At 41.4% G+C, this 26,116-nt stretch overlaps 1 protein-coding gene across 2 annotated transcripts in view; it reads left to right on the forward strand.

Annotated features, from left to right (window-relative positions):
* The window catches only part of SLC30A8 (solute carrier family 30 member 8), a 54,538-nt gene extending 29,936 nt beyond the window's left edge, over positions 1 to 24,602 (forward strand). Inside the window, exons 3-8 of one of the 2 annotated variants that reach the window (XM_051844002.2) lie at positions 5,091 to 5,237; positions 8,966 to 9,119; positions 14,030 to 14,180; positions 16,297 to 16,402; positions 22,266 to 22,400; positions 22,571 to 22,930. In XM_051844002.2, coding sequence (XP_051699962.2) covers positions 5,091 to 5,237; positions 8,966 to 9,119; positions 14,030 to 14,180; positions 16,297 to 16,402; positions 22,266 to 22,400; positions 22,571 to 22,692 — 815 coding nt within the window. In that variant the 3' untranslated portion in view covers positions 22,693 to 22,930. Of the gene's footprint in view, positions 1 to 5,090; positions 5,238 to 8,965; positions 9,120 to 14,029; positions 14,181 to 16,296; positions 16,403 to 22,265; positions 22,401 to 22,570; positions 22,931 to 23,675 lie in introns of those variants that run through there. The other variant, XM_008255843.4, reaches the window with a different exon arrangement.
* Positions 24,603 to 26,116: the final 1,514 nt, after the last annotated feature.

Genomic DNA, 26,116 nt, shown 5'->3' on the forward strand with positions numbered 1-26,116 from the left:
GAAATGCAAATCAAAACCACAATGAGGTTCCACCTCACCCCGGTTAGAATGGCTCACATGCAGAAATCTACCAACAACAGATGCTGGCGAGGATGTGGGGAAAAAGGGACACTAACCCACTGTTGGTGGGAATGCAAACTGGTCAAGCCACTATGGAAATCAGTCTGGAGATTCCTCAGAAACCTGAAGATAACCCTACCATTCGACCCAGCCATCCCACTCCTTGGAATTTACCCAAAGGAATTTAAATTGGCAAACAAAAAAGCGGTCTGCAGCCTAATGTTTATTGCAGCACAATTCACAATAGCTAAGACCTGGAACCAACCTAAATGCCCATCAACGGTAGACTGGATAAAGAAATTATGGGATATGTACTCTTTAGAATACTATACTGCAGTAAGAAACAACGAAATCCAGTCATTTGCAACAAAATGGAGGAATCTGGAACACATCATGCTGAGTGAAATAAGCCAGTCCCAAAGGGACAAATACCATATGTTCTCCCTGATCGGTGACAACTGACTGAACACCAAAAAGGAAACTTGTTGAAGTGAAAGGGACACTATGGGAAACGGTGACTTGATCAGCATAGCCCTGACTGTTAATGAACAACTTAATACATTATCCCTCTTAGTAGTTTTTTTGTCTGTTCTACTTAATATGACTGATTTAATTCTGTAATTAATACACAGTTATTCTTAAGTGTTGAAATTTAACTGAAATGTGATCCCTGTTAAACATAAGAGTAGGAATAAGAGAGGGAAGAGATATATAATTTGGGACATGCTCAAGCTGACTTGCCCCAAATGGTAGAGTTAGAAACATACCAGGGGACTCCAATTTAATCCCATCAAGGTGGCATGTACCAATGCCATCTCACTAGTCCAAGTGATCAATTTCAGTTCGCAATTGATCATAATGAAAGGACTAAGAGTCAAAGGGAGCACATAAGCAAGTCTAGTACCTGCTAACACTAACCGATAGAATAAATAAAGGGGAGAGTGATCCAACATGGGAAGTGAGATACTCAGCAGACTCATAGAATGGCAGATGCCCTAAATAGCACTCTGGCCTCAGAATCAGCCCTAAAGGCATTCAGATCTGGCTGAAAAGCCCATGAGAGTATTTCAGGCATGGAAAGCCAAGACACTCTGGCAAAAGATCTCTGTGAGTGAGATCTCAGTGGAAAGAACAGGTCTTCAAAGAAGGAGGTACCTTTCTCTGAAGGGAGGAGAGAACCTCCACTTTGACTATGACCTTGTCTAAACAAGATAAGAGTCGGAGAACTCAAGGGGCTTCCATAGCCTTGGAAACTCATGACTGGAGCATAGGGAGATTACTGATGCCATAGACAGGAGTGTCAATTGGTAAAGTCAACAACAGGAGTCACTGTGCACTTACTCCTCATGTAGGATCTCTGTCCTTAATGTGCTGTGCATTGAGATTTAATGCTATAACGAGTACTCAAATAATATATTTCACTTTGTGTTTCTATGGGGGTGCAAACTGTTGAAATCTTTACTTAATGCATACTAAACTGATCCTCTGTAAAAAAAAAAAAAAAAAAAAAAAAAAAAAAAAAAAGAAAAGAAAAGAAAAGAAAAGAAACTATCAACTCCCAACTTGACTCTCACTGGGATTAAACATGACAATAGGTCTGATCTGATTTCATCATCATTAAAAAAAATCATCTATTATTTTTCACTTTATGTTTCTGTGTGGGAGCAAACTGTTGAAATCCTTACTTAATGTATACTAAGCTGATCTTCTGTATATTAAGATAATCGAAAATGAATCTTGATGTGAATGGAAGGGGAGAGGGAGTGGGAAAGGGGAGGGTTGTGGGTGGGAGGGACGGTATGGGGGGGAAGCCATAGTAATCCATTATTCGTACTTTGGAAACGTATATTCATTAAATAAAAGTTAAAAAAAAAAGAAATTTAAAAAATATCAAAATATGGCTATGAAAGCTGTAGTATATTTTAAATATTTGTTAAGTAAAAACTTAATGAATTTGATACAACATATTACATAGCGATGCTATTTATAAGATAATTCAGGAATTTTAAAAGATGTGAATTAATAGCATATAATGGTATAACCTAGTAATAGGACACAAGGCTGATGTCAGTTGAACATTTACTTTTTCTATTTGAAAGGCAGAGTGACAGAGTTGGTGTGCACAGGGGTTAGGGGTTGGGAGCAGGGCTGGACCAGGCCAAAGCCAGGAGCCTAGAATTTCATTCTGGTCTTCTACTTGGATGGCAAGGGTCCGGATGCTTGGGCCATTTTGCAGTGCCTTCCCAGTTACATTAGCCAGGAGCTGAGTCAGAAGTGGAGCTGCAAGGACTTGAGTCAGTCTGATATGGTATGCCAGCATCACAGGAGGCGCTTAACCTGCTGCACCAAGATGCCACCCTGGACATTTCCTTCTTTCAGGCCTATCAGTATGTCTGTCTGCAGGAGAAGTATCCTAGAGACTTAAGATCATCTATCTAAGTATGAAGCATGTATGAATATGAGACCCAGGCCCACCTAATGGCTGCCCCACTGTCACCACTCCATAGGCCCTAAGTAGGGTCTGTTTCCAGGACTGAGTGCTGTCTGTGCCTCTCCTCTCGTTACATGCACTGGTCTACATACCAAGTATTCCAGAAATACAGCAGCTACTGTCTTAGTTCACGAGTTTCAGAATTCCCTTTGGCTATTTCTGCTACATCTCCATCTCCAGCTTCTCCCTCCAATTCATCCTCTGTATTGCTGACAAAGATCTCTCTTAAATACAGCCTGAACAAGTCATGGCCTTGACTCTAAATCATGGCCAGGTTCCCTTTTCCCATAGGTTAATATTCAAATTTCCTGGCTTGATATTTAATATCTCATTCAAGGGTTCCCAACCCACCTTCCCAATCTCATTTCCCATTATTTTTCCAATACTCTATACCCTCTGCTTTTCCAGGTTTCATGTTTTTATCTGTTTCTGTCTGTTCTTATCTCTTCCTGAAAAACCCTCATATTTTCTTGCTAATTTGTATCCCTCTCTTCTGTGAAAAGTTCTTCACTGCTCCCAATGAGAGTGACTCTCTGATCCCCTAATCTATTAAAATGTTGCAGTATAGTGAGTGTTTACTGAAGAGAGACTGTGGTTTGTTTATCTTTGTATATCCTATCCCTGGTACCATGCACAGTAAGGGCTCAACAAATACTGATGGGATGATTGAATTAATTGTCAATAATACTCCATGCTTTCAGAGCCAAATGCAAGTTCAGTCACAAACTGCCTCTTGCAAACAATTTACTCTATAGGATTTGACAGTGATTTCCCAGTGTTTATGATGGCTCTTATAAGTAGCTCTGATGATTGAAAAAATGATTCTCAGTTCCCAGGCCTCCATATTAATATGCTTCTTCCAAAGCAAGCCCTTTAACTTTCTCTGTTGATCCTGACTTGGCAAGCCTATTGAGGAAATCCTACAAGACTTCATTTCTTTGACTCGGTCTACATTTTCAGCCCAGACACAGAATCACCATCATTTACTGCTGAGATTGCCTCATGCTGCTTATCTGCGTGTGGTCATTCTTCAGGCAAGAAAAAAATGCGTTATAACACAGCTTTGGTATCAGAACCAACTTTGGCAGATAGGGCAACATTAGGAGATAATTGGAAGGACAGCTGATTTGTTAGCAAAATGTTGCTTTTCAGCTAATGAATCATTCCGATTTTTGCAGTGACAATTCAGTAACAAGCTTGAAGACTACTTCGCTTCAGACCATTAAACTTTGACAAACTAGTTATTAACTACAGCTAGAGCCAACAGTCTGTGGGGATTATTGCAATTATGAGCCATCTATGTAATTTTTTTTAAATCATTAGGCGAGACAAGGTGAGTCTGATGATGGAGGGGCTGATGACTGGCGGGCTTTTGCTTTGCAGTACACAAGGCAATAAACAGCTGCAAGGAGGACCAATCAGTCAGCAAAAGCTCTTTGCTGGGAAAATGTAAGAGCAAAAAAGGTTATTTCTCTCAACCAACTACATCTGTTCGTGGAAGAAAGGACAAAATTGTCCTTTAACTTCATGTGGCGTGGACATGTTTGCGAAGGAGAATTAGATGGGAATAGAGGAAGTACATTAGATGGAAGAAAAAGCAGGACAGGACATACATGGCTTGGGTTGTATTCTAATACTTTATTGGATTGTTGTTGCATTCAGGACACTCATTGAAAAGTTGCCTTCTCTTTCTCCTTTATTTATGAGGATCTCAAACTGAGATGGATAATATAAATTAGGGCATCAGGATGTGGTAAATATGATGGCAAACCTACATGTCAAATAAAAACACATCTGGTGTACCATATTATAGCACCTGATCTACACACAAGAGTCCAGGGTCCTCAGATTGGATTATGAGATCCTCCGAATAGGACAAAAATATACATCTCTCCAGCCTTACTGAATGTTTGTGCCCCAGTCTATCAGGAATGCTCTCCACGTGTGCCCCACACTTTCCAATCTTGGTTCCTTTGTTTCCCCAGGAATGGCCTCTACCTTGAACCCTTGAAATTTTTATATTCAAATTATATTAACCTTCTGGGTCTCTTTTCTGTCAAGTTGGGAGGAAGGGGTGGGTGAATTGATTCTAAGATCCTTTCCTTGAGGCCAGTGCTGTGATGTAGCAGGTTAAGCCACTGCCTGCAACTCAGGCATCCCATAAGGGCACTGGATTGATCCCTGGCTGCTCCACTTCTGATCCAGCTCCCTTCTAATGTGCCTGGGAAGGCAGCAGAGAATGGCGAAAGTGCTTGAGCCCCTATATCCATGTGGGAAGCCCAGATGAAGCTTCTGGCTCCTGGCTTTGTTCTGGCCCAGCCCTAGCTATTGTGGCCATTTGGGGAGTAAGCCAGTGGATGGAAGATTCTCTGTGTCTGTTACTCTGCCTTTCAAACAAGATAAATAAGTCTTTTTTAAAATAATCCTTTCTCTTCTGAAGTTTTGTGAATCTGGCTTTTTCACTACATTTGATTAGCATACATATGAGCCTAGTTGCATTCTTGAGTATTAACTTAGTGTAATATTGTGCAACTCCTAGGTGGGCACATTGCTGGAAGTCTTGCCGTCATCACAGATGCTGCCCATCTCTTAATTGACCTAACCAGTTTCCTGCTCAGTCTCTTCTCCTTGTGGTTGTCAACAAAGCCCCCCTCCAAGCGGCTGACATTTGGATGGCATCGAGCAGGTACGGTTCACTGATGGAGACAGAAGTAATGCCACAGAATCATATAGGAAAATGGAGAGTGCAAACCAAGCTTTGCCTAAATCCCCCTTAGAGGCACATTTCCAATGTGCAGGATAAAATAAATGTATATGTGGGAATGTGTGTTCAATATTATTTCAGCATACAACCAGGTTAATGTTGCTCCCTCATCTCCAGTGGGACAGTAGGAATGTGTGTATCACTCTAGCAGCTGCACAGTCCCAGTGTGTGCCAGAGACATGGCATTATTTATTAAATCACTCTGTATGCTTTGAAGAGAAGATGGGGTAAAGCTTTTGCCGTATTGCAACATAAGACACAGAGGGCTAAGACAGTTGCAGAAATGAAGAACTTCTCAGGGGTGTCAGGAGTAGAGTCTGGGCGTTCCTGTTCACAAGCAGCATTTAGCCATTCACGGAATGGCTCAGTTTAATAGCCTGCTCAGTCAGCAACAATAAAACATGGAGGATGAGGAAGAGCAGAGAGGGAGGAGAGAAAGAAATTTTGCTTTTTCTCTTTTCTTGGAGCTGATTTTTTCACTGAGTAATTGCTTGCCCTTGTCTGGGAAGTCACTTAAGTTAGAGTAAGTATTTAGTCCCTGGGAAATCCTAACTTTGGCTCATTTAAAAAATTTGTTTCCAATTCATCCTATCTCTATGTTCTGTAGCTTCATTTCTTCTGCACTTCCATTTTTTCTATCAGCTCTTGTCTCACCATACCTCTCTAACCACAGCTGTACAGTTAGACCTGCTCTACTTGTATACCGATTTGGAGTCTCATAGGTAGGAAGCCCTCCTACCTGTCTCTGGATAACCAGAAGTATTTGGGGCATTCAGGACCTCACTCTTGAACTGTTGCAAAGGGAAGTTTGAAGTCATCTGACTAATTAAATGAAACCTTTCCTGTGGAATCATGTGAATATTCCATGTTTTCCCACTGGCTGAGAAAGTCAATGTACAGGAGATCTGAGGTCAGGACGAATGTAGCCCACGTGGCCAGCCTTCACTGGAAGAGTTTCTAGTCATGACCACAGCTCATAGACTGACACCCATGGACTGTGGGCTCTCAAGTTCAGAATGATAGGATGCTCTAATTTCACACTGGCCAACTTACCACAAGTGTTTTGAATTGCCTTTCCTTTACTATTCAGAGAGAGGTGAGGCAATATACAGCAATAAAGAACTTGTGACAACGTGATCCGAGAATGCTTTTACAAGTTCCTGAATAGAGTTATGCTTGCAAAACAGGTTCCTTTGGCTGACCACACATCATTTATCTGTATAACATTACCTTTTCTGATGCCAGTGGTCAAGGCTGTTTAGTAAGTGCAGGGTGGATTGAAAATTTAGACATGGCTCGTCCTTTGTCATTTCGGCAATGGAAGTACCTGAGCACGGATATTCCAGAAGACCAGGTCTGTGTAACAGAACTCTGTGCCACAGGGGAAATGTTCTATAATGTGGCCATGGAGCACTCTAAATGTGGCTATTGCTACTGAAGAACCAGATTTTTAATTTCATTTAAATAGGTTGCTACCATATTAAACAGCACCTCTAGACAGAGAATAACCCAATGCATCACAGATTTGTCCAGCCAACCTGATGGCCTTGATAGCCTCAGTATTTTCCTAGAAATCATGGCGGCACTTTTCAGTGGTTCCTCATGTTTCTTTTGCTAACTAAACTACTTTTGGATTCCTGATTCTGTGTTATTCTAGATTTAGATCTTACTCTTGGTGTCTGAGCTTTATACTCGTCATTCTGGTCTCATCTCACCATATCTCTAACCACAGGTTTAAGTGTTGAATATACTCATATATCCTGATTTGGAGTCTTGTAGGTAGGATGCCCACTACTTGCCACCTGTAAGTCCAATCTCTGTTTCTGGCTAACTAGAAATTCTTGGGCTGACCCCCTTAAATTCTTGTGAGAGGGATGTTTTAAATAGTCTAATAACAAATTTATTGAGTATTTTCTTTTTGTTGTATTAGTTTCCTAGACCTGCCTCAGCAAAGTACTTCCACCTGGGAGGCTGAAACAGCAGAAGTATATTATCTCACCGTTCTGGAAAATAGGAGTGATCAAAGTAGCAGCAAGGTCACTTCCTTCTGAGGTCCGAGAGTGGAAAATCTGTTTGCTGCCTTCCTCCTCACTTCTGATTGTTTGCCAGAAACCTTTGTTTGCCATTGGCTTACAGATCTGCTTTAATCTCCACATGGCATGCCCCTTGTGAGCATGCCTATTCTCTAGATTGCCCTTTAAATAAATATACCAGCCGTATTATATTATGGATTGTCCTACTCCAGTGTCTCACCTTAATTACAGCTATAATGACCTATTCCAAATAAAATCACAATCTGAGGCACTGATACTTAGTACTTGAGCATGAATTTGGGGGAGACACAATTTAATCCATAACACATGCCAATGTCCTAATACATTTCAATCATTTTAGCACCTATTTAAATATGTCCTTGTTATAGCTACTGTATAGGTAAGGAAACCTAGGCTCCAATAGATTGTTACTTGTCTCAAGACATCTCACTGGTCACGGCAGATCTTTCATGCTCCGTCACACTTGAACTCATGTCCCAAACATTTGCAGCAGCATTTGGCATGGTGTGAGAAATGTTCCACAGATGGTTACTCAGATGATGTTAAGAGGCACATAGACAATAATTATACACACGCATAAGTATTAGAAAATATATACAGATTTAATATGTAATCTCATGGATAATTTGTTTAGCTAGAAGCTTAAGTGTAAGACACAAATTTATTTGAAGGAAACACTAAGTGGTCAATGAAAAAAAAGTTGGGAGGAAGTTATAACAGACATCAGGAATGTATATGCAAATAACCAAACATTGGGAAATAGTAGTTACCACAGTAGTTAGCAATACATTTCTCTGCTTTAAAAGGAATTGATATCTGAGATGTTTAAAGCAGGGGAGGACAAAAATTACAGGCTGTGCCTGACAGCTTACTCACTGCATGCTTCTAGACTCTGGTGGGTCCATAGAACCTACTTGCAAGGTTGCATGAAAGATTAGGATGGGTGCTAAAGAACTTCCAAGTGAGCAAGCTGTACTTGCCATAGTGGGCACATTAATATTTAAAGATAAGATAGTGCTTAATGTAAATGTCTCCACTCTTCCTTACTCTTGCGCTTACAATGCAGCATTGATAAGCTTCTGAGGTCATGACCATGTTTATAATATGCTGGGCTGGCAAATGAAAATCATTTTCATCAAGTGCCTTCTGAAGCCTGCCCTTTCCACTGTTTCATTCCAAAGGTGCTGGTACTGGCAAGTCATGAGCAGTTTATGGCAAAATGAAGAGTTTCTGAGCACGTTTTCCTTGTTGCATCTCATTATTTCATTTCCTAATAAGTTTCAATCATTTTAGCACCTATTTAAATTAAAATCCCCACAGAAAACAGTGAGGGCAGGCAGCAATTAATATTTCTGAAAATTTGCTGGAATTACTTAATATGGATCGTAATGAGTGCAGATGCTGGCATTTTATGAATGCAGCATTAAAGTATCTCAGTTTTTATATCCAGCCACACCTTTGCTTCATGATTCACTGAGTGAACTTGCTTGAAGTCTTTTCTTTTAGGGGAGTAAGGCACAGATCTTATGACTCTTGTGGGAGGAGTAGGCAACCTGTCAGTTACTGTGTGCTGTGTGTCTTTGTTTGAATCCCTAGAGATCCTTGGTGCCCTGCTGTCCATCCTGTGCATCTGGCTGGTGACTGGCGTGCTGGTGTACCTGGCGTGTGAACGCCTGCTGCACCCCGATTACCAGATCCAGGGGACTGTGATGATCATCGTTTCTGGCTGTGCAGTGGTGGCCAATATTGTGTAAGTCGCCCCCACACAGTGTCCGTGAGGCTTATCCTTAACCCTGTCTGGATGAAGACACCTTTCTTTACATGGTAGAGATTTGATAATGTATAAATGTCTCTGCAACTTAAAATAAAAGCTGATCACTCTGGTTTAAGTTAAAGGGTGTTTTAATATTAGATTCTAGGGGCTGGCCCTGTGACTCATCAGGTTAATGTCCTGGCCTGAAGTGCTACCATCCCATATGGGCTCCAGTTTGAGACCTGGCTGCTCCACTTCTGATCCAGCTCTCTGCTCTGACCTGGGGAAAGCAGTGGAGGATGGCCCAAGACCTTGGGCCCCTGCACCCACGTGGGAGACCCGGAGGAAGCTCCTGGCTTTGGATCAGCGCAGCTCTGGCCATTGCAGCCAATTGAGAGTGAATCATCAGATGGAAGACCTCTCTCTCTCTCCCTCTCTCTGCCTCTCCTGTGTAACTCTGACTTTCAAATTAATAGAATCTATTTTTTTAAAAGATTTTATTAGATACCATTTTTGAAAGATTCCAAGTATACTAGAAACTGGACTAGAATCTTTTGCTATACAAGATCCAATTTAATGCTTGCAATGCCCCTAATTTACAGACAAGAGAACTGAAGCTTCTAAAGGTTAAATACTTGGTCAATCAGGTAGTGTAGAATCAGAATTTGAATCCAGGTCCGCAGAAACAGAATTGAACTCCTAGCCATTCTGCTTTCTTCTGCAAGTTGAGTTGTGACTTATACCTGCTCAGTTTCTGTTGGGTGGGCAGATTATGACAAGCTCCTGGAGAGCTGATTTAGAAAGAATCTTAAAGTTTACTTCAGTCTGCCTTCTAGTTCAGGGTTATTTTTTGCAGCATTCCCATAAAGTGGTCAATTTGATATTTTATTCATATTTGAATAACACATAGTATTTGTATATTTGAGATTCAGTGTGATGTTTTGATTCATGTAAACATTGGGTAATGACCGTATCAGGAAAATTAGTATATCCATTGACTTAAATTTTTATGTTTTCTCTAACCTTTGTATATTTTAGCAGAACTAGTAGTAGGGAATTTCCTTAAAGGGTCTATTTTCTGTTTGAATAATTGTGATTGCATGAATATTCTCCCTTAAGCTATGTTAGCTGAATTCCCCTTCAGTTGCCACCTGATGGTCCAGTTCTCTTTTCCAACGATTTTCAAGTTGTTTTTATAGGAGATTGCGTGTCATTTGCCATATTAGCTCTGCTCTTTCCAAAATTTAACTGCTCATGACAGTTTTTTCTTTTTAGTCAGGACTTTGATACTTTTGGGTTAACTTTCTCTTTCTCATCTGATATTGATTCCAGGCAAACTAACTTTCTATCTATCCATCCATCCACTCAACTACCTATTATTGTTGGCAGTCAAAATTATTGTCCTATAAAAATTCCCTCATTCTTATTCCTGGAGTGTTTAAATATGCTAACTTACATGGTAAAAGGATGTGATGTTAAGATGGGGAGATTTTCCTCGACTATTGAAGTGGTTTCATGTAATGGAAAGGATCCAGAAAAGAGGAAGGCAGGGCGTCAGAAAAGGTCCTGTACTGCAGACACTAAAGATGGAAGATGGGGCCTGGAACCAAGGAGTATAAGTGTTTTCTAAAAGCTGGAAAAGGCAAGAAAATTAATCTCCCTAGAATTATCAGGAAGAACTTAGTCCTGTAAACCCACTTTAAAATTCTGACCTATAGAACTAAGATAATAAATATGTGTTCTTTTAAGCCACTAAGGCTTTGAGAATCTGTTAGAGCGACCATCTCGCATGTGGATTGAACATCCCTATTTGGAAAATCCCAAGCATCTCAAACTCCAAAATTTTTGAGCACCAGCATCATAATTTGCAAATATTCCAAAATCTGAAAAATGCTCAAACCTGAAATGCTTCTGGTCCCAGCATTTCAGATGAGGAACCAGTCTGTGTCATCTATTTATATTCTGTATAATTTTTTACTTTTTTGACAGGCAGAGTGGACAGTGAGAGAGAGACAGGCAGAAAGGTCTTCCTTTTACTGTTGGTTCACCCTCCAATGGCCGCCGCGGCTGGCGCGCTGCGGCCGACGCACCGCGCTGATCCAATGGCAGGAGCCAGGTACTTCTCCTGGTCTCCCATGGGGTGCAGGGCCCAAGCACTTGGGCCATCCTCCACTGCACTCCCTGGCCACAGCAGAGAGCTGGCCTGGAAGAGGGGCAACCGGGACAGAATCTGGTGCCCTGTCCGGGACTAGAACCCGGTGTGCCGGCGCCGCTAGGTGAAGGATTAGCCTAGTGAGCAGCGGTGCCGGCTGTATAATTTTTTAAAAAGAATTTATTTATTCAAAAGGGGGAGAGTGAGCAAGCAAGCGAGCGAGTACGCTCTTCTATTTGCTGGTTCATTCCCCAAATGTCTGCAATAGTCGGGGCAGGGACTGTCTGAAGCCAGGAGCCTAGAACTCCATCTGAACTTGGGCCATCTTTTGCTCTTCTCCTAGGCATATTAGCAGGGAGCTGGATTAGAAGTGGAGCAGCTAGCACTTGAAACAGTGCTCATATGGGATGCAGATGATGTCTTAGCATATCTGGTCTCTATGTACATATTTTGCAATGTAACTTGATCCATACTAGTAGGTAGATTTTTACATGAAAATAAAGATGATTGGAGTGTGGTGTTTTAAACAGTGGTAAGAGAGGACATTAGGGAAGCTCTGGATTTGGAGTAAAAGCTGAGCATAAACACTTTGAAAAGACGATCTCAGGTCATTATAATAGTCTTTCCTTTTGATGCTTCAGTTCCCCACCTCTCAGTTTGTGAATCATTGCTCACAATCTCTGAGCTAATCTATTGGAAGAATGGTGTTTGAACTTCTGTCACCGACTAGATCCCTATCTTCAACCAGTTAACTTGAAAATGTGTTTCACATTGGCACTGGAAGAAAAAGTGTGGGCCAATCAATGCAAATCTATCAACTCCAGGAAACAAATACTTCAGATTGCATGTCCTGCCCACTGTGGCTCAATAACAGTATCTTTGCCCAAGGAGAACAATATGTCCTCAAGGAGGAGGAAAAATTAAAGTATTAATAATTTCCAAAGAGTCATATCACAGAGATTGTGTTGATGCTACACAAAGAATACATCTAGTCAAGTTCTGCAACAATCTGGGACCTTAGTGATGCAGTTTGACTTTCAAAATAGATACCTTCCAAACTGTTTTTACTCAACTGTTTTTGAACATCGACCTTAACGTCACAGGTTCTTTTCATGCTCAGACAAGGGAGTTGAAAATCTCTCTGTGCAAATAGATATTTAGGAAGATGCCAAATGACTATAATTTCTTCTCCAAGAACTGGATTACCGATTTCAATCACTGCTAGTGTCTATGTTTAATATAGACATGTAAGAACTGTAATCTGGAAATAAAGCCATTCCTTGGGGACCAAAATCAGGAAAGTTCCAATAGAAGCTATAAATGGATTCTGCCATGAATGTTATAGTCAGAGCCTTGTGACTACTGCATGCAAAATTTTCTGTACTTAAAACATTCCCTCTACTATTAGCCTATTTGACTCTAGCATAATCATTTGAATTCAACTCAGCTACTGTGTCTGTTGCAATCACACTCTTCTGTTTTTCTCCCTTAGTACCAGTTCTACGCAAACTTTTTATAATTAGAATTTTCCACTTACGTTGTCTGTGTGTGTTTAGTCTCTGTTGTCTTCATTATACTTAAAGCTACATTGTGGAGGGACCACATCTGTTTTCACCCACATTTATAGCAGAGCTTTTAACAGTGTGTGGCATGAATCCCTAAGTACATTTTCTTTTTTTAAAAAATAAGAATGAGAATATGATGAGCACATGTAGCAGATACAGAAGAGAGTCTGTTAAATGCCAGCCATATTGGGCTGTGTAAAGAACCTTAAATGGTAACTTCTACTTGAGGGTGAATTTCTACCCAAATACTGATCATCAGAACTATTACGCAAGGATAAAATTTGGTGGATAGTACTGCTTCCACTTTATGATAGCCTGAGATTTGATACACACTTTACCTGCAAATAGATTTGGATACATAGCATTGAACAGTGAAGTTTTTTTTTCTTCACCTTTTCCTCCAAAATGTTCAGAAAGGGTCGTAGGCGAAATGTTCCTTGTTGGTAGTCAGTGAAAATGTTTTCACATTATCTTTGGTCTAATAGGCCTTACATTTGTAGATAAATAGAATCAGGCACTTAATTTATAATACCTACTACTTATCACTTTGGCTTGAACAGGAGATGCTAAACTTTGCAATAGTTTTATATGTATGTATACTGGTCTATTTATAACACTTTAATGTATTTTTGTCTCTGAATAAACAGAAGAATTTACATAGGCACAATACTGTCATTGCCCATTAGGAAACTATTCAAATCTCAGGTTCAAGGAAATGAACAAGATTTAAAAGTAAAATAATGGATTAAAAAAAAAGGTCAACCTTGATGAAATCCATGCCTCTTATTTTGCTGGAGCCATTTCTGCTGCTTTTTGTATTTGAAACCAGTAGATAATTAAGTTTCCACTCAAGCTCAACTTCAGGCCTAGCTGAAGACTCTCAATAAAGGAGACTTACTCTGTCTTGTAAAAATGCTCGACTTTCATTTAAGAAGCGATGCTTCCCAGTTTAATGTGAAACAGTAGCATTAGGTGGATGAAGAAGAAACCTGGGGTAAATCTTTGTAGTCTGTCGTGACAATTTTAAAATTCTATTTTATACTCGTGCTCATGTCCAAAACAGTACATTTTTAAAGGAAACACAGCTCAACTCTTCATTGTTTTGGATAATGCTTGCTCCTGCCACTCTGTCATGCTGGATAGGTTTTTAAAGGTTAACCTCATGTCCCAAGAACATTGTTCTCTTTCAGTTTAACTATGGTTTTGCACCAGAGGCGCCTTGGCCACAATCACAAGGAAATGCAAACCAATGCCAGCGTCAGAGCAGCTTTTGTGCATGCCCTTGGAGACCTATTTCAGAGCATCAGTGTGCTAATCAGTGCACTTGTTATCTACTTTAAGGTGAGCATGTTTAAGATTACCCATTATCTTCGTAAGTTCAGAAGCTTACCTGTATTAACAAATTATGTTTGCCTATACAAACCACTTTACAAGATCAAAGCAAATAAACACCCAAAGCCTAAAACTTTAGACTTTGCTAGTTTCCTAAGAATTGGGCTGCCAGTCTTTCAAGGAAGAAATTCAAATTTTGTCATGGTATTAAGATGGACAGCAATGGAGCTGAAGGTCTTAGTGTTCTTGGATTGTTAGGAACAGAAAAGATCTGACTCACACAAGCAAAAAAGTAGACTTATTAGATAGAATGTACCCCAGATCTCCAATATCCAAAAGCTCACCGACGCTTTCTCTTTAAATATCTTTTTCTGACCAAGTAATCTGTCAGTAAGTACTTCAGAAAGGCTAGCAAATGATGAGTGCGCGTTCTTCAAAAGCTTGAGATAAATAAATTTAAAAGCAAAGGACTGATAGTTCTTCCTTGATTTATCCTGTCCATCACTGAACAGGTAGCATTGTTCACAGGTAGTGCTGGACTTGACCTTGTCTACACAAGAGTCTGGAACCAATTTAAATGATATGGGATGTTCTCCCAAAAGACAGAAATCAAAGAAGAAATAGAGACAAGTTATCTAGGTGTCAGAAACTATCCAATTTCTGTCCCAGGTGCTATGTTAAAATAATTTTCCCTGTTCTTGTACTTGCTGAATATTCAAATACCTGGGAAGGGGAGTCTAATTTATCTTGCTGGGGCCTTGCACTGGTTGATCATCTAGGATAGGGTAGAGACCTTGATTCACTGTCCCTCTGACATTGCTCACAATGCAGGAAAGCTGACTTCTCCCTCAAAAAGCCAGGGTGTAATGCGAAGTGCAGCTGGGTCCCAAATGGGCTCCTGACCCCAAACAAAGATTCACCATGGCTCTCCATCTGGTAATACCAAGAAATAACAGTGTTGGGTTAGGGTGGTGGTGAGGGATAATGAAAGGAAGGGGCATTAGGCTGCCTTTGCATCTTAACTGTCCAATTTCCAGGGGCTCCCGCCGTTTTGTTTTTTTAAAGATTTTACTTTATTTGAAAGTCAGAGTTACAGAGAGGCAGAGGCAGAGAGAGAAGTCTTTTATCCGCTGGTTCACTCCCCAAATGCCACAACAGCCAGAGCTTCCTAGATCCCAAGCCAGGAGCTTCTTCCAGGTCTCACATGGATACAGGGGCCCGAGGACTTGGGCCATCTTCTATGGCTTTTCCAGGCCAAAGCAGAGAGCTGGATAGGAAGAGAAACTGGGACTTGAACCAGCACCCATATGAGATTCTGGCACTGCAGGCAGTGGCCCTACCCGCTATGCCATAGCACTGGCCTTGCTCCCCACTTTTTTTTTTTTAGAAAATCAAAATATATAAGTAAAAGACCTCCGAGTTCAGGTGAGGAAAATGGTTACCGACTGCTTTAAGTCTTAGGTAAACAGTTAAAAATCATGAGGAGTAATGAAATTGGAGAGTCCCCCTACAAAGGTGAAGTCGATGCTGAGATTCTTAGATAATTGAGCATAGAACTTCACAGGCAGAATACCAGGTGAGGACAGGAGCTGAGGTTGGGAAAGAGCAAGAATGACATTGTGGATAGATCAAAGATACTGAGTATGTGCCACACTTGAGAGGGAAAGAAATGATCTAACCCCAGGCAGTCAAGACCATGGTCCAGCTGATTATTGGCCGCATGTAACCTTGTACACCGCTTCTCCTCAATTATGTCCAAAAGTCTTGGGACACAATGGGCCTATTTGTGCAAGTTTTCATCACATACCATTTATTTATTCATTTCAGAGAAGTCAAGTCAAGCCCCTTGAGGGCACACTTAAGAGTTAGATTTCCCCCTGTGTTGTGAAATTAGGAGGACAATGTATCCTGTAGCATCCCTTCTTCCTTTCTCCAGTTGCTGGTAATTTAAAGGTGAAAAGGAGTGAGTCTTCAGAAGAAAATCTTGCCTCCGAGTCAGATGGCAGCAGGGTGGATGGGTAATAGAGAAGGAAAGGAAGGGTTTTGTTTGTTTGTATTTTTTTTAAAGCAGACTTTCTGGATGGGCAATATGAACTCATTTAACCAAAGTCCCTGTATTTTCCAGCCAGACTACAAAATAGCTGACCCAATCTGCACATTTATCTTTTCCATCCTGGTTTTGGCTAGCACCATCACGATCCTTAAGGACTTCTCCATCTTACTCATGGAAGGTAGGAGAGATGTTATTATCTCCGGGATCAATATTTTCTTTCCCATGTGGTCACAAGAAGGGGTGACTGCAAGACATGCAGTTAGTTTGTGTTAAAGGAAAAATTTTAACTCATGCAGAACTTTTGTGAAATTATTTGATTTTATTCATTTGGGAATAAATAAAAAGGAACTAGCTTCTGTTTCTACCCCTAGCAACTGTTCAATACCCCAGAGCATATAAACATTAAGTACAAACATAGACATGGGAGGATAGATTGTAATATTAATTGATTCAAAATATATCTGGGAGGACTACACAAATCTACCCTGCAGACAGCATAACTGAATATTTTACTTCCGTTGGGTCTCATGGCGCAAGAACACTAGGGTGACTCTGTTTACTCTTTCTACATGTGTTTATTGAGCTCCATCTCTGGGCTGGGTAGCGTTCTGGAAGCCAGAGTCAGAGTTGAGCAAAATAGGGACTAGCTCTGTCCTCATGGGGCTAATGTGTCAGTGAGGGGAGATTATTCAAATGAGACACAGAAACAGAGTGCTGGCGAGTGTTGAAGTGTGGAACCTCTGTTGGGGATTTGAACCTGGCCGGGGTAAGGACTGGTGGACAGACTTTGCCGAGCAAGTGGTATCGGCTGGCTCTCCATTAACCCAGATGGGGGAGGATCCCAGGCTAACTAACCTCATTACCACAGCCGGGGTCTAGCCTGGGTGATCCTCTGGGGTTTATGGAACCCCTGCATGGTCCCCTCAATCTTCCAATTACTCAGGAACAGATGACAAACTCAACATCAAGATGTTCTTTCTTATGCCTCAAGTTCACGGCCCACCTGGCCTCTCCCCATTCTCCATTTTTGTAGAGAAACTGCTGTTTCTGCCCTTTTCAGGCTACACTCGCATTGACAAAATAAGCACGCATTGTTTATTTTGTATCAGGCCAACCTCAATTCAAATTCTAGTCATGCAAGTTTCGGGCTGTGGGACTTTAGAGAATACACTCACTCCTCACTCCTGACTTTGTTTTCTCAACTCAAAAGTAGGAGTACACAACCTACACCGCAGTGTTGTTGGGAGTATTAGTGAGACAGATATGAGTGTCTGGAACAGAGTAGCTCCTCAGTAAATGTGATCTCTCCTCTATCTCATTGGGTTCACTAGGATACTGTGTACATGAAACTCGCTCATGGAAATGACCCTGTACTGCAAAGTCATCTCCACACCGCGCAAGTCCCAATTTTTTTCAAAGATTTAAAGTCAGAGTTACAGAGAATGAGAAACAGACGAGGTCTTCCACCCACTCTTTCCTGCCCCAGATGGCAGCAAAGACCAGGGCAGGGCCAGGCTGAAGCCAGGAGCTTCATTCAGGTGGTAGGGACCCAACACTTGGGCCGTGTTCTGCTGCTTTTCTTAGGCCATTAACAAGGCGCTGGATTAGAAGTGAAGCAGCTGGGTCATGAACTGGTGTCCATACAGGGTGCTGGCATTGCAGGTGGCACGTTTACCCGCTAAGCCACCACACCTGCCCCAAAGTCCAGATTCTTGACCACAGGCTGTGGCCATAGCCCTGGTGAGGCTGGGATACTGATGGCCTCAGAGGGATAAGATAGTCTTAACTGGAACAAATCCATTGTTGTCATTGCCAGGAAAATGGTACTTCAAGTTGGAGAACTACTGACTTGCTATACAATTTTCTTGGTATCCAGGTTATCTTAGATAACCTCTCCCTCTACAAGTGTTTTGAACTTCAGAAGTTTTTGAATTTTGGAATATTTGTGTATACATAAAGTAAGTTGGGGATGGGATACAAGTCTAAACACAAAATATATTTATGTTTCATTGTCACCTCATACACATAGCCTGAAGGTAATTTTATACCTATCTGTATTTGGGCTGTAACCTGTCACTCGATGTGAGATGTGGAATTTCCCACTGCAACACTCATGTTGACACTTTAGTTTGAGATTTTAGAATTTAGGATTAGGAATGCTCAGCCTGTGTTAAAGTATGTAGACATAAAGCACTGGATTATATTTCCTCTGTGATTTATTGTTCTATGGTCCATTTACACCACTATTCACACCAATTAAGGGATTCCTACATGATACACTAGGGGTTTGCATAGTGAGCATAGGGATAATTGAGAATCTCCAGATATTGCTTCGATGTTTCTTTTGGCTTTAAGCACTTTGACAGAAGGTGGGCATTCTCCGAGTGCAGTCAGTCACCCTGGTCACCCTCGGTGACAGCTCACAGTTCATCAGCTTCACTGCTGGTACCTTCAAGGCTTTCGCTACTGGCCAGTGCCCTAATTGTTGCAGATGATAGTGAAATGGACAAGAGTCAGATATCACTAACCAGCAACTACTGGGCTCTGAATGTGAGAATCTGGTTTGTCAAGTCACATGCATCTGTTTTCTGTCCTGAGGGCCGAGTGCTGGGGCTGCAGCTGTTACTGCTAATATGGAAATTGTTGACTCAAAGGCAGATAAAAGACACTGGTATACAGTGTGAAATGTCTCTATTCCACTTCTTCTGACTTAATACAGCTCTTCCCTGGTGATTATCTTTAATTTATTTAAGGAAAAGTGCAGAAACTGAACTATCTCAGCTAATTATTGAAACAGACAGGTAACTCCTTTCTGGGAGACACTTAATTTTCAAATTAGCTTTTTAAATGAGGTTATTAAGAAATACTTGTACTTAGAATTTTTAAATGCAGAGAAGTATAAAATAAGTTTCTATATACTTTTATCTTTGAATTCTCCATACTATTTTTCAGAATAACTTGTTAATATATTTCCAAAAATATTTTTCTTCTTATTGTTTGAAAGGCAAAGAGAAACAGACTGAGAAAGATCTGCTGGTTCACTCCTCACAGCCCCAACAGCCAGCGCCAGGCCAACCAGAAGTCAGGAACTGGGAACTCAATCTAGTTCTCCCTGCGTAGGTAGCAAGGATCCAAGTATCTGAATCATCACCTGCTGCCTTCCCAGGTGCATGTTAGCCAGAAGCTAGAATTAGAAGCTGAGCCAGGACTCAAACCCAGGGACTTAGCACAAGTGGCATTTGAACTGCTGTGCCAAATACCTGCCACAGGGAGAGGTTTTTTTTAAGATTTATCTATCCAAAGGCAGAGCAATACAATTCCCAAATAGCCACAATGATATATGTGCCAATGTTTGTGTGTTGGTATGTGTCCTTTTATTAAAAAAAAAAACGAGATATTATTCTGTATCTTGAACTTTTTCCGTTGACGATCTTTTGCATTAGCATATCCATAGATATTCCTCATTTTCTTAGTTGCAATTACTCCACCATATGGATGTATTCACATTCAGTGGACATTACAAAAGATGATATAATTACCACTCTCATATATATATTTTTTTTTTGACAGGCAGAGTGGACAGTTAGAGACAGAAAGGTCTTTCTTTTGCCGTTGGTTCACCCTCCAATGGCCACCGCGGCCGGCACGCTGCAGCCGGCGCACCGCGATGATCCAAAGCCAGGAGCCAGGTGCCTCTCCTGGTCTCCCATGCGAGTGCAGGGCCCAAGCACTTGGGCCATCCTCCACTGGACTCCCTGGCCACAGCAGAGAGCTGGCCTGGAAGAGGGGCAACCAGGACAGAATCCGGTGCCCCGACCGGAACTAGAACCCGGTGTGCCTATTTTACTGGATGCTTTACTATTCTTGCACACTTCTCAGCAAAAGAGATTACTGGATGTGATACAGTGTTGAAATCTGTGGAGGCATGCCTCTTGGTTATGTTATTTCCTGCAGGAGTTTAGTTAAGATGGGCTTGTGTTCTGCATGTGGGTAAAGAGATGAATGAGATGAGAGGCAAGGGTCCTGGGTGAGTAATAGTAGGCACTCAACGGGTCAGCTGAAATACCCCCGAGATGACACACATTAGACAGATAACTTTAAAAAGTTGATAACCAGATAGAGTACACACGAGAATGAACATTCTCCCATCTACTGGTTCACTCCTCAAATGTCAACATGGTTGAGGCTGGGCCAAGAAGCTGAGAGCTGGGAACACAATCCAAATCTCCTACAGGAATGGCAGGAACCCAATTACTTGAACCATCATCACTGCCTCCCAGGGCCTTCATTGGCAGGAAGCTGGAGACATGAACTGGAATGAGTAATTGAGCCTGGACACTGTGATGTAGGTCACAGGTATATAAACCACAGGTTAAATGCTGGCTCCGATAGCCAAATTTTTGACCACTATACCTGGACTATCATTTACATAATACTTTACAATACTCTGACGCTTGTCTTTTCCACCTTAGCAGTATTTAACTCCTCTCTAGCCCCAATTTTCTTCTTTCAGTTAAATAGGAACTGTAACTTTGATATCTAGTAAAGCTCTTAGGTCTGCTAATGAGACACTTTCTATACATAAAATGCTTATGGGGCTGGTGTTCTGCCATGGCGGGTTAAGATGCCACCTGTGACACCAGCATTCCATGTCAGCACTGGTTCAAGTCCCAGCGGCTCCATTTCTGATCCAACTCCCTGCCTGGCAGAGTAGAATATGCGCCAGTTCTCAGGCCCCTGCCACCCATGTGGGAAACCTGGATGAAGTTCCTGGCTCCTGACTTGGGCTGGCCCAGCAATGACTCTCAATATTGGCTGCATGTTAGAATTACCCATGCTGGGTCTTATCCCCAGAGCTTCTGATCCAATTAATCTTGGGTATACCTGGTCCTCAGAACTTCTATAAGTGACTCTGGTAATACTGATGTGCATTCACTGTTGAATACAATCCTGAAAGCCTGCAATCTGTTGGGAAGTCTGAAATGAGGCTAAAGCGTATTTATTATACTAGATGTCCCAGGTGTTTGTTTAGTAGAGGCTAAAAAGGAGTTGGACTTAGAAACATCTTATAGGTCCTCTTTTGTTGAAAGACTATTTCAACAAATAGCTTTACTACTGTTACACTGGTTGAATTATTTTAAATTCTTGTTTTGAACTGATGGGTGTTTTACTCTTCCAACTAAACATTAGCTCTTTCTGGAACTAGCCAGAGCAAATGGTCTCTCATCATCTAGATGGCAAACTTTGCAATATTTGAGAAGAATGACAACACTTCCCTTACCCTTCTCTTCTCCTGGCTATAGACACCCATTTCTCTTTGGCACAAAAAAATAGCTGATTGCCTGTCAGGCTTCCCCCTCTTCCTGTGGGCCCTGTAGTTTCTCTAGAAACAAGAATGGCAGTTAAAGTATTATGTTCTGTGACCCAGACATTGAATGCTGACTAATGTAGCTAAAATAATGGGAAATTTATAAGCCGAGTAATAAGATGGTATTACAATGTTAGGATCCTCTATTAACACAGTTCATTAAGTGACCTGTTGGATAACCAACATTTGTAAAACTCTGCAATTCATAAAGAGCAGATATTCTCCAATTTGCTCCACAAAGAGCTCTGATCTACATCATTCTTATCATACGTGTTTTACTACAAATGCATCTAGGATCAATGACCTTCCGCTATATGACTAAATTTAGTATAGTTGTAGTTGGAATACTAATTCAGGATTATTTGATATCAAACCTCATGTTATTTCATTTTGCTTTCTAGAGTGTATGCAAAGAGAATTAGGGAAAATTTAATACACCCTGAAAGCTGAAGCTGATTACTTGTTGGCTATTGCATATTAAATTCTGCAAACATTCTATGAAATTTGATTGATGGTAAATCCTTTGAAATGGGCGATTCTGGTTTGTAAACATTTGAAGGAAGAAACCAGCAGAGGGCAAGTGGCTATCTTAGGTCTTTGCAGCCTCTCTAGCCATTTCAAAGAGCTGTATTTAGTTGAATAACAATAGCCTCCCACTCTTTCTTTGTGTCAGGTGTACCGAAGGGCCTGAATTACAATGGTGTAAAAGAGCTCATCATGGCCGTTGATGGGGTTGTGTCTGTGCACAGCCTGCACATCTGGTCTCTAACAATGAACCAAGTGATTCTCTCGGCTCACGTTGCTACAGGTCAGTGAGTTTTGTAAGTTATCCTGGACAAAATATAATTGTCCTGTAAAGTCAGCAACTTCCTTTTTGTAGAGCTGCCCTCAGTGTCTATTGCCTGACAAACAACTGTAAAATGTTTTATGCTGCCAAGTGGCTTTAAAAAAACAACCCACTTGATGTTGTCATAACAGTACCAATGACAACTTTGTGGCTGACTGCAGAAGGCGGAGAAGATTCAGAACAAAGGACTACAATGCCTCCCCATGGTCAACACCTTGGACTCTGCAAATTCGCCTTTCTCTGTTCAGCTTGATGACCTATCAAACAGTGGAAAGAAACTCAGCAATAAATTGTAACTGAGTATCTCCTGTGTATACATGCTTTGCCTGACAGGCCCCATGATCAAAGTTTGAGCAAGCTGGGTTCCTTAGAGGGTGGTTAGAAATTCTGTAGCCATGTGCGACAAGGCTTTGGATATTGGTTTTATACTGAAAACTACTTTTCCAAGTAGAAGGTGATTTGTTCATGACAAGTCCTGGGGCTGGGAACACAGGAAGTGGGCAGTCTTTCCCTGCCTCAGGAAAGTGCTGAGGTCTAGGATAGGTTAGGCTGCTAAAATGACTCGAGGCAGTTTGTAGAGGCAGGGGATAGGGACACCAGCAACAGTCGTTTCAGGACTGCACTTTCTCAGACATCCTCATCTTCTCCAAGGGCTCCAATTTGGCTTCAGTGAATTCATAGCGTTCATGGCACAAATATTTCACAACAAATGGAAGAACATAAACAATGAGGTTACTATGGAGGGGACTTGACAGCTTCCTGTTACCACTGGTGGCGGGAAGAAAAGAACGGCTGTGAGGCTGCTGCTCTAGGAAAGGTCTGTAGCGAGCTCTAAATGCTCTGGTGCCGGCGACTGGCCTGGATATAAATTCTAATTGAATAAAAGACGGCCACCCAGAGACCCCCGGGCACTGGTGAACAGCACTGTAAGAAACAATAGGTCTCTCTTGGCCCTTTCCAGGGATTTTCTTCCCTTCCATATTCATCTCCTTGGAGTGCCAGACTCTAGAGGTAACTGTGGGCAGGAGAATCCCGGTGATGATGGGCTCCTTTGCTGCACGAGAATTTGCCGTGCCTTGCGTGTGAGAACATAGATGTTGGTCACAGTCAATGCGGCGAGTGCTGTGCCTGGGCCCCACCCCTCCATGTCGGAGGCAGAGCACTTGAAGCTGGAAGCTCAGTCATTCCTGTGTGTGTGCAATCAGTGCTAATCTTACTGTGGTTCTTTATCAACAGCAGCCAGCTGGGACGGCCAGGTTGTTCGGAGAGAGATTGCTAAAGCCCTCAGCAAAAGCTTTGCTGTGCACTCCCTCACCATTCAGATGGAATCTCCAGCCGACCAGGACCCTGACTGCATTTTCTGTGAAGCCCCCCAGGACTAGCTCAGTCACTGTCAGCTTCCCTCATTAGACAGGCTTTGTACTTGCTGCTTTGCAGTTTCTGTAACATACGAAATAAGAATTCAAAGGAAGAAATTTGAGAAATATGACACTGTGCAGTGTACCCTTTACTCTTTATTTAGCTCCATCCACTTTGAATATGCATTCAGATCCATCAATCAATTGGATTATATACTCATCAGTGGCTGTGTTTAATTAGAGGAATGTGCGAATAGATTATTTGTTAACTGGGGCTGAAAGAGCAGCTGTTTGTAACCACAGGCAATAAATGGTTCATGTGCCATGAATAATGAATCCTGGGAAGGTGTGGTTAAAGTTGAACTCAGAAAAGTCTTATCAGGAATCAGTGTCAGGACAAAAAGAAAGGGGCCACAGAAAGTTTACGGAAAATGTGCAGTATTTTTTAATTCCATGTATCCATGAGATCCTCGCATAGTCACAAAATTCCTCTGAAACATGTGAAGCAAAAACTGGAACAGCAGCCAAGTTAGGAAAAAAAGAACTCGGGGTCTAACTCCCCATAGAACTTGACTCTCTCACTACTTGTATTGTGTGACCTGGGGCAACATCTCTTGGATTCCTATCAACATCGCTATTCACAAAATGGGGGGAAGAAATTATTTCTCAGCCTTGCATGTAAATTATGTTGTAATGTTTGAAATTGTTGAATTTTACTTCTCTGGAAAAACGTTGTGGACAAGATATATGAAATTGCTGCTTTTTGAGTGTTTTCATTTGGTAAACCTAATAAAAGAAAATAAGGAAGCAGAGTACTAAAATCTATCTCAGGTCACATAGAAAATCATTTAGTGAAAGAATACAGATATGAACTCAGATTTTGAATAATATTTATGGAGCACTAACTATTGTCCAATAACTGTACTGGGCTATTTAGCGGTGTTGCCTCATTTCATTTTAATGACCATTTGGGAAGTTGGAACTAATGCCATTATTGTCTAGACAAGAGCATAATACTCAGAGTTTGACTAATCTAACCAATGTTATTTATTCAGTCATTCAAAAAAACTATTTTTGATGCCAGCTGTGGCTGAGCATGGGTGAACCAAGCCAACATGACTTTTACCATCATGGAGTTCTTCCTATTTTGATGAAAAACATGCTGAAGTGCATACTATGAGTAGTGGCAAGTGATAGGAAGGAAGAGAGGCTGATTTAGATAGAAGGTCCATAGAATGTCTATGAATTGAGATCTGAACAGAGTAGATGCTAGCCAAGTGAATTGTAGGAGAAAGCATATTTTAGAAGAAACACCAAGAGGGGCTGGAGTTGTGGCATAGTGGGTTAATCTGTAGCCTACAATGTTGGCATCCCATATGGGCACCAGTGGCTTAAAATACAATCCAACTCCCTCTGAATGCTCCTAGAAAAGCAGAGGAAGATGGCTCAAGTGCTTGTGTCCCTGCTATCCACATGGGAAACCTTGATGGAGTTCCAGTCTCCTGACTTTGGCCTGGCGTAACTCTAGTCAGTCATCACAGGCATTTAGGGAGTGAGCCAGCAGATGGAAGATCTCTATCTGTCCCTCCTCTCTTTGTAACTCTGCCTTTCAAATAGATACATAAATATATGCATACAAAGTAGCAGCAGCAGCAAGAACATGAGTTTATACCCTGAAGACAGAACTTGCCATACTTGAAAAAAATCAAGGAAGGGCCTTGTGGACTAAGAGTACTAAGTAAGGGAGTGAGTTAAAGGACATAAAGTCGGAGACAAAAGCAAGGCCAAGTCAGAAGTTGGTAGAACTATTTTGTCCGAAGACCAATTTATGCTTTTAGAACATCTTTTCAAAAGTTCCGTTTCTTTTAGTTCAAGTAGTTTGTATTGACAATGATTTATTATTTCAGAAGTGCAGGCAAAAGATGATTCTGTAGTCTTCAAAAGGAAGGGATGGATGAATTGATGAGTTAAAAGCAAAGGACTAAAAGTGCTTCCTCGATATATCTGGTCTATCACTGGACAGGTAACATTGGACTTGATGCTGTCTACCCAACAGTCTGGCTAAGGAAAGAAAATTTGAACTAATTGAAATGGTTATGGTCTGTTCTTTCAAAATCCTTCCTCTGTAGAGCTGGAATTATGCTATTAGAAAATAAGGATATGAAAGAGGAGATTTAGCCAGTGCTGTGGTGCAGTAGGTCAATCCTCTGCCTATGGTGTCAGCATCCCTTATGGGTACCGATTCTAGTCCCAGCTGCTCCCCTTTCAATCCAGCTCTCTGCCATAGCCTGGGAAAGCAGTAGATGGCCCAGTGCTTGG

Source organism: Oryctolagus cuniculus, chromosome 6 (assembly GCF_964237555.1).
Source record: "Oryctolagus cuniculus chromosome 6, mOryCun1.1, whole genome shotgun sequence".
NCBI lineage: Eukaryota > Metazoa > Chordata > Mammalia > Lagomorpha > Leporidae > Oryctolagus > Oryctolagus cuniculus.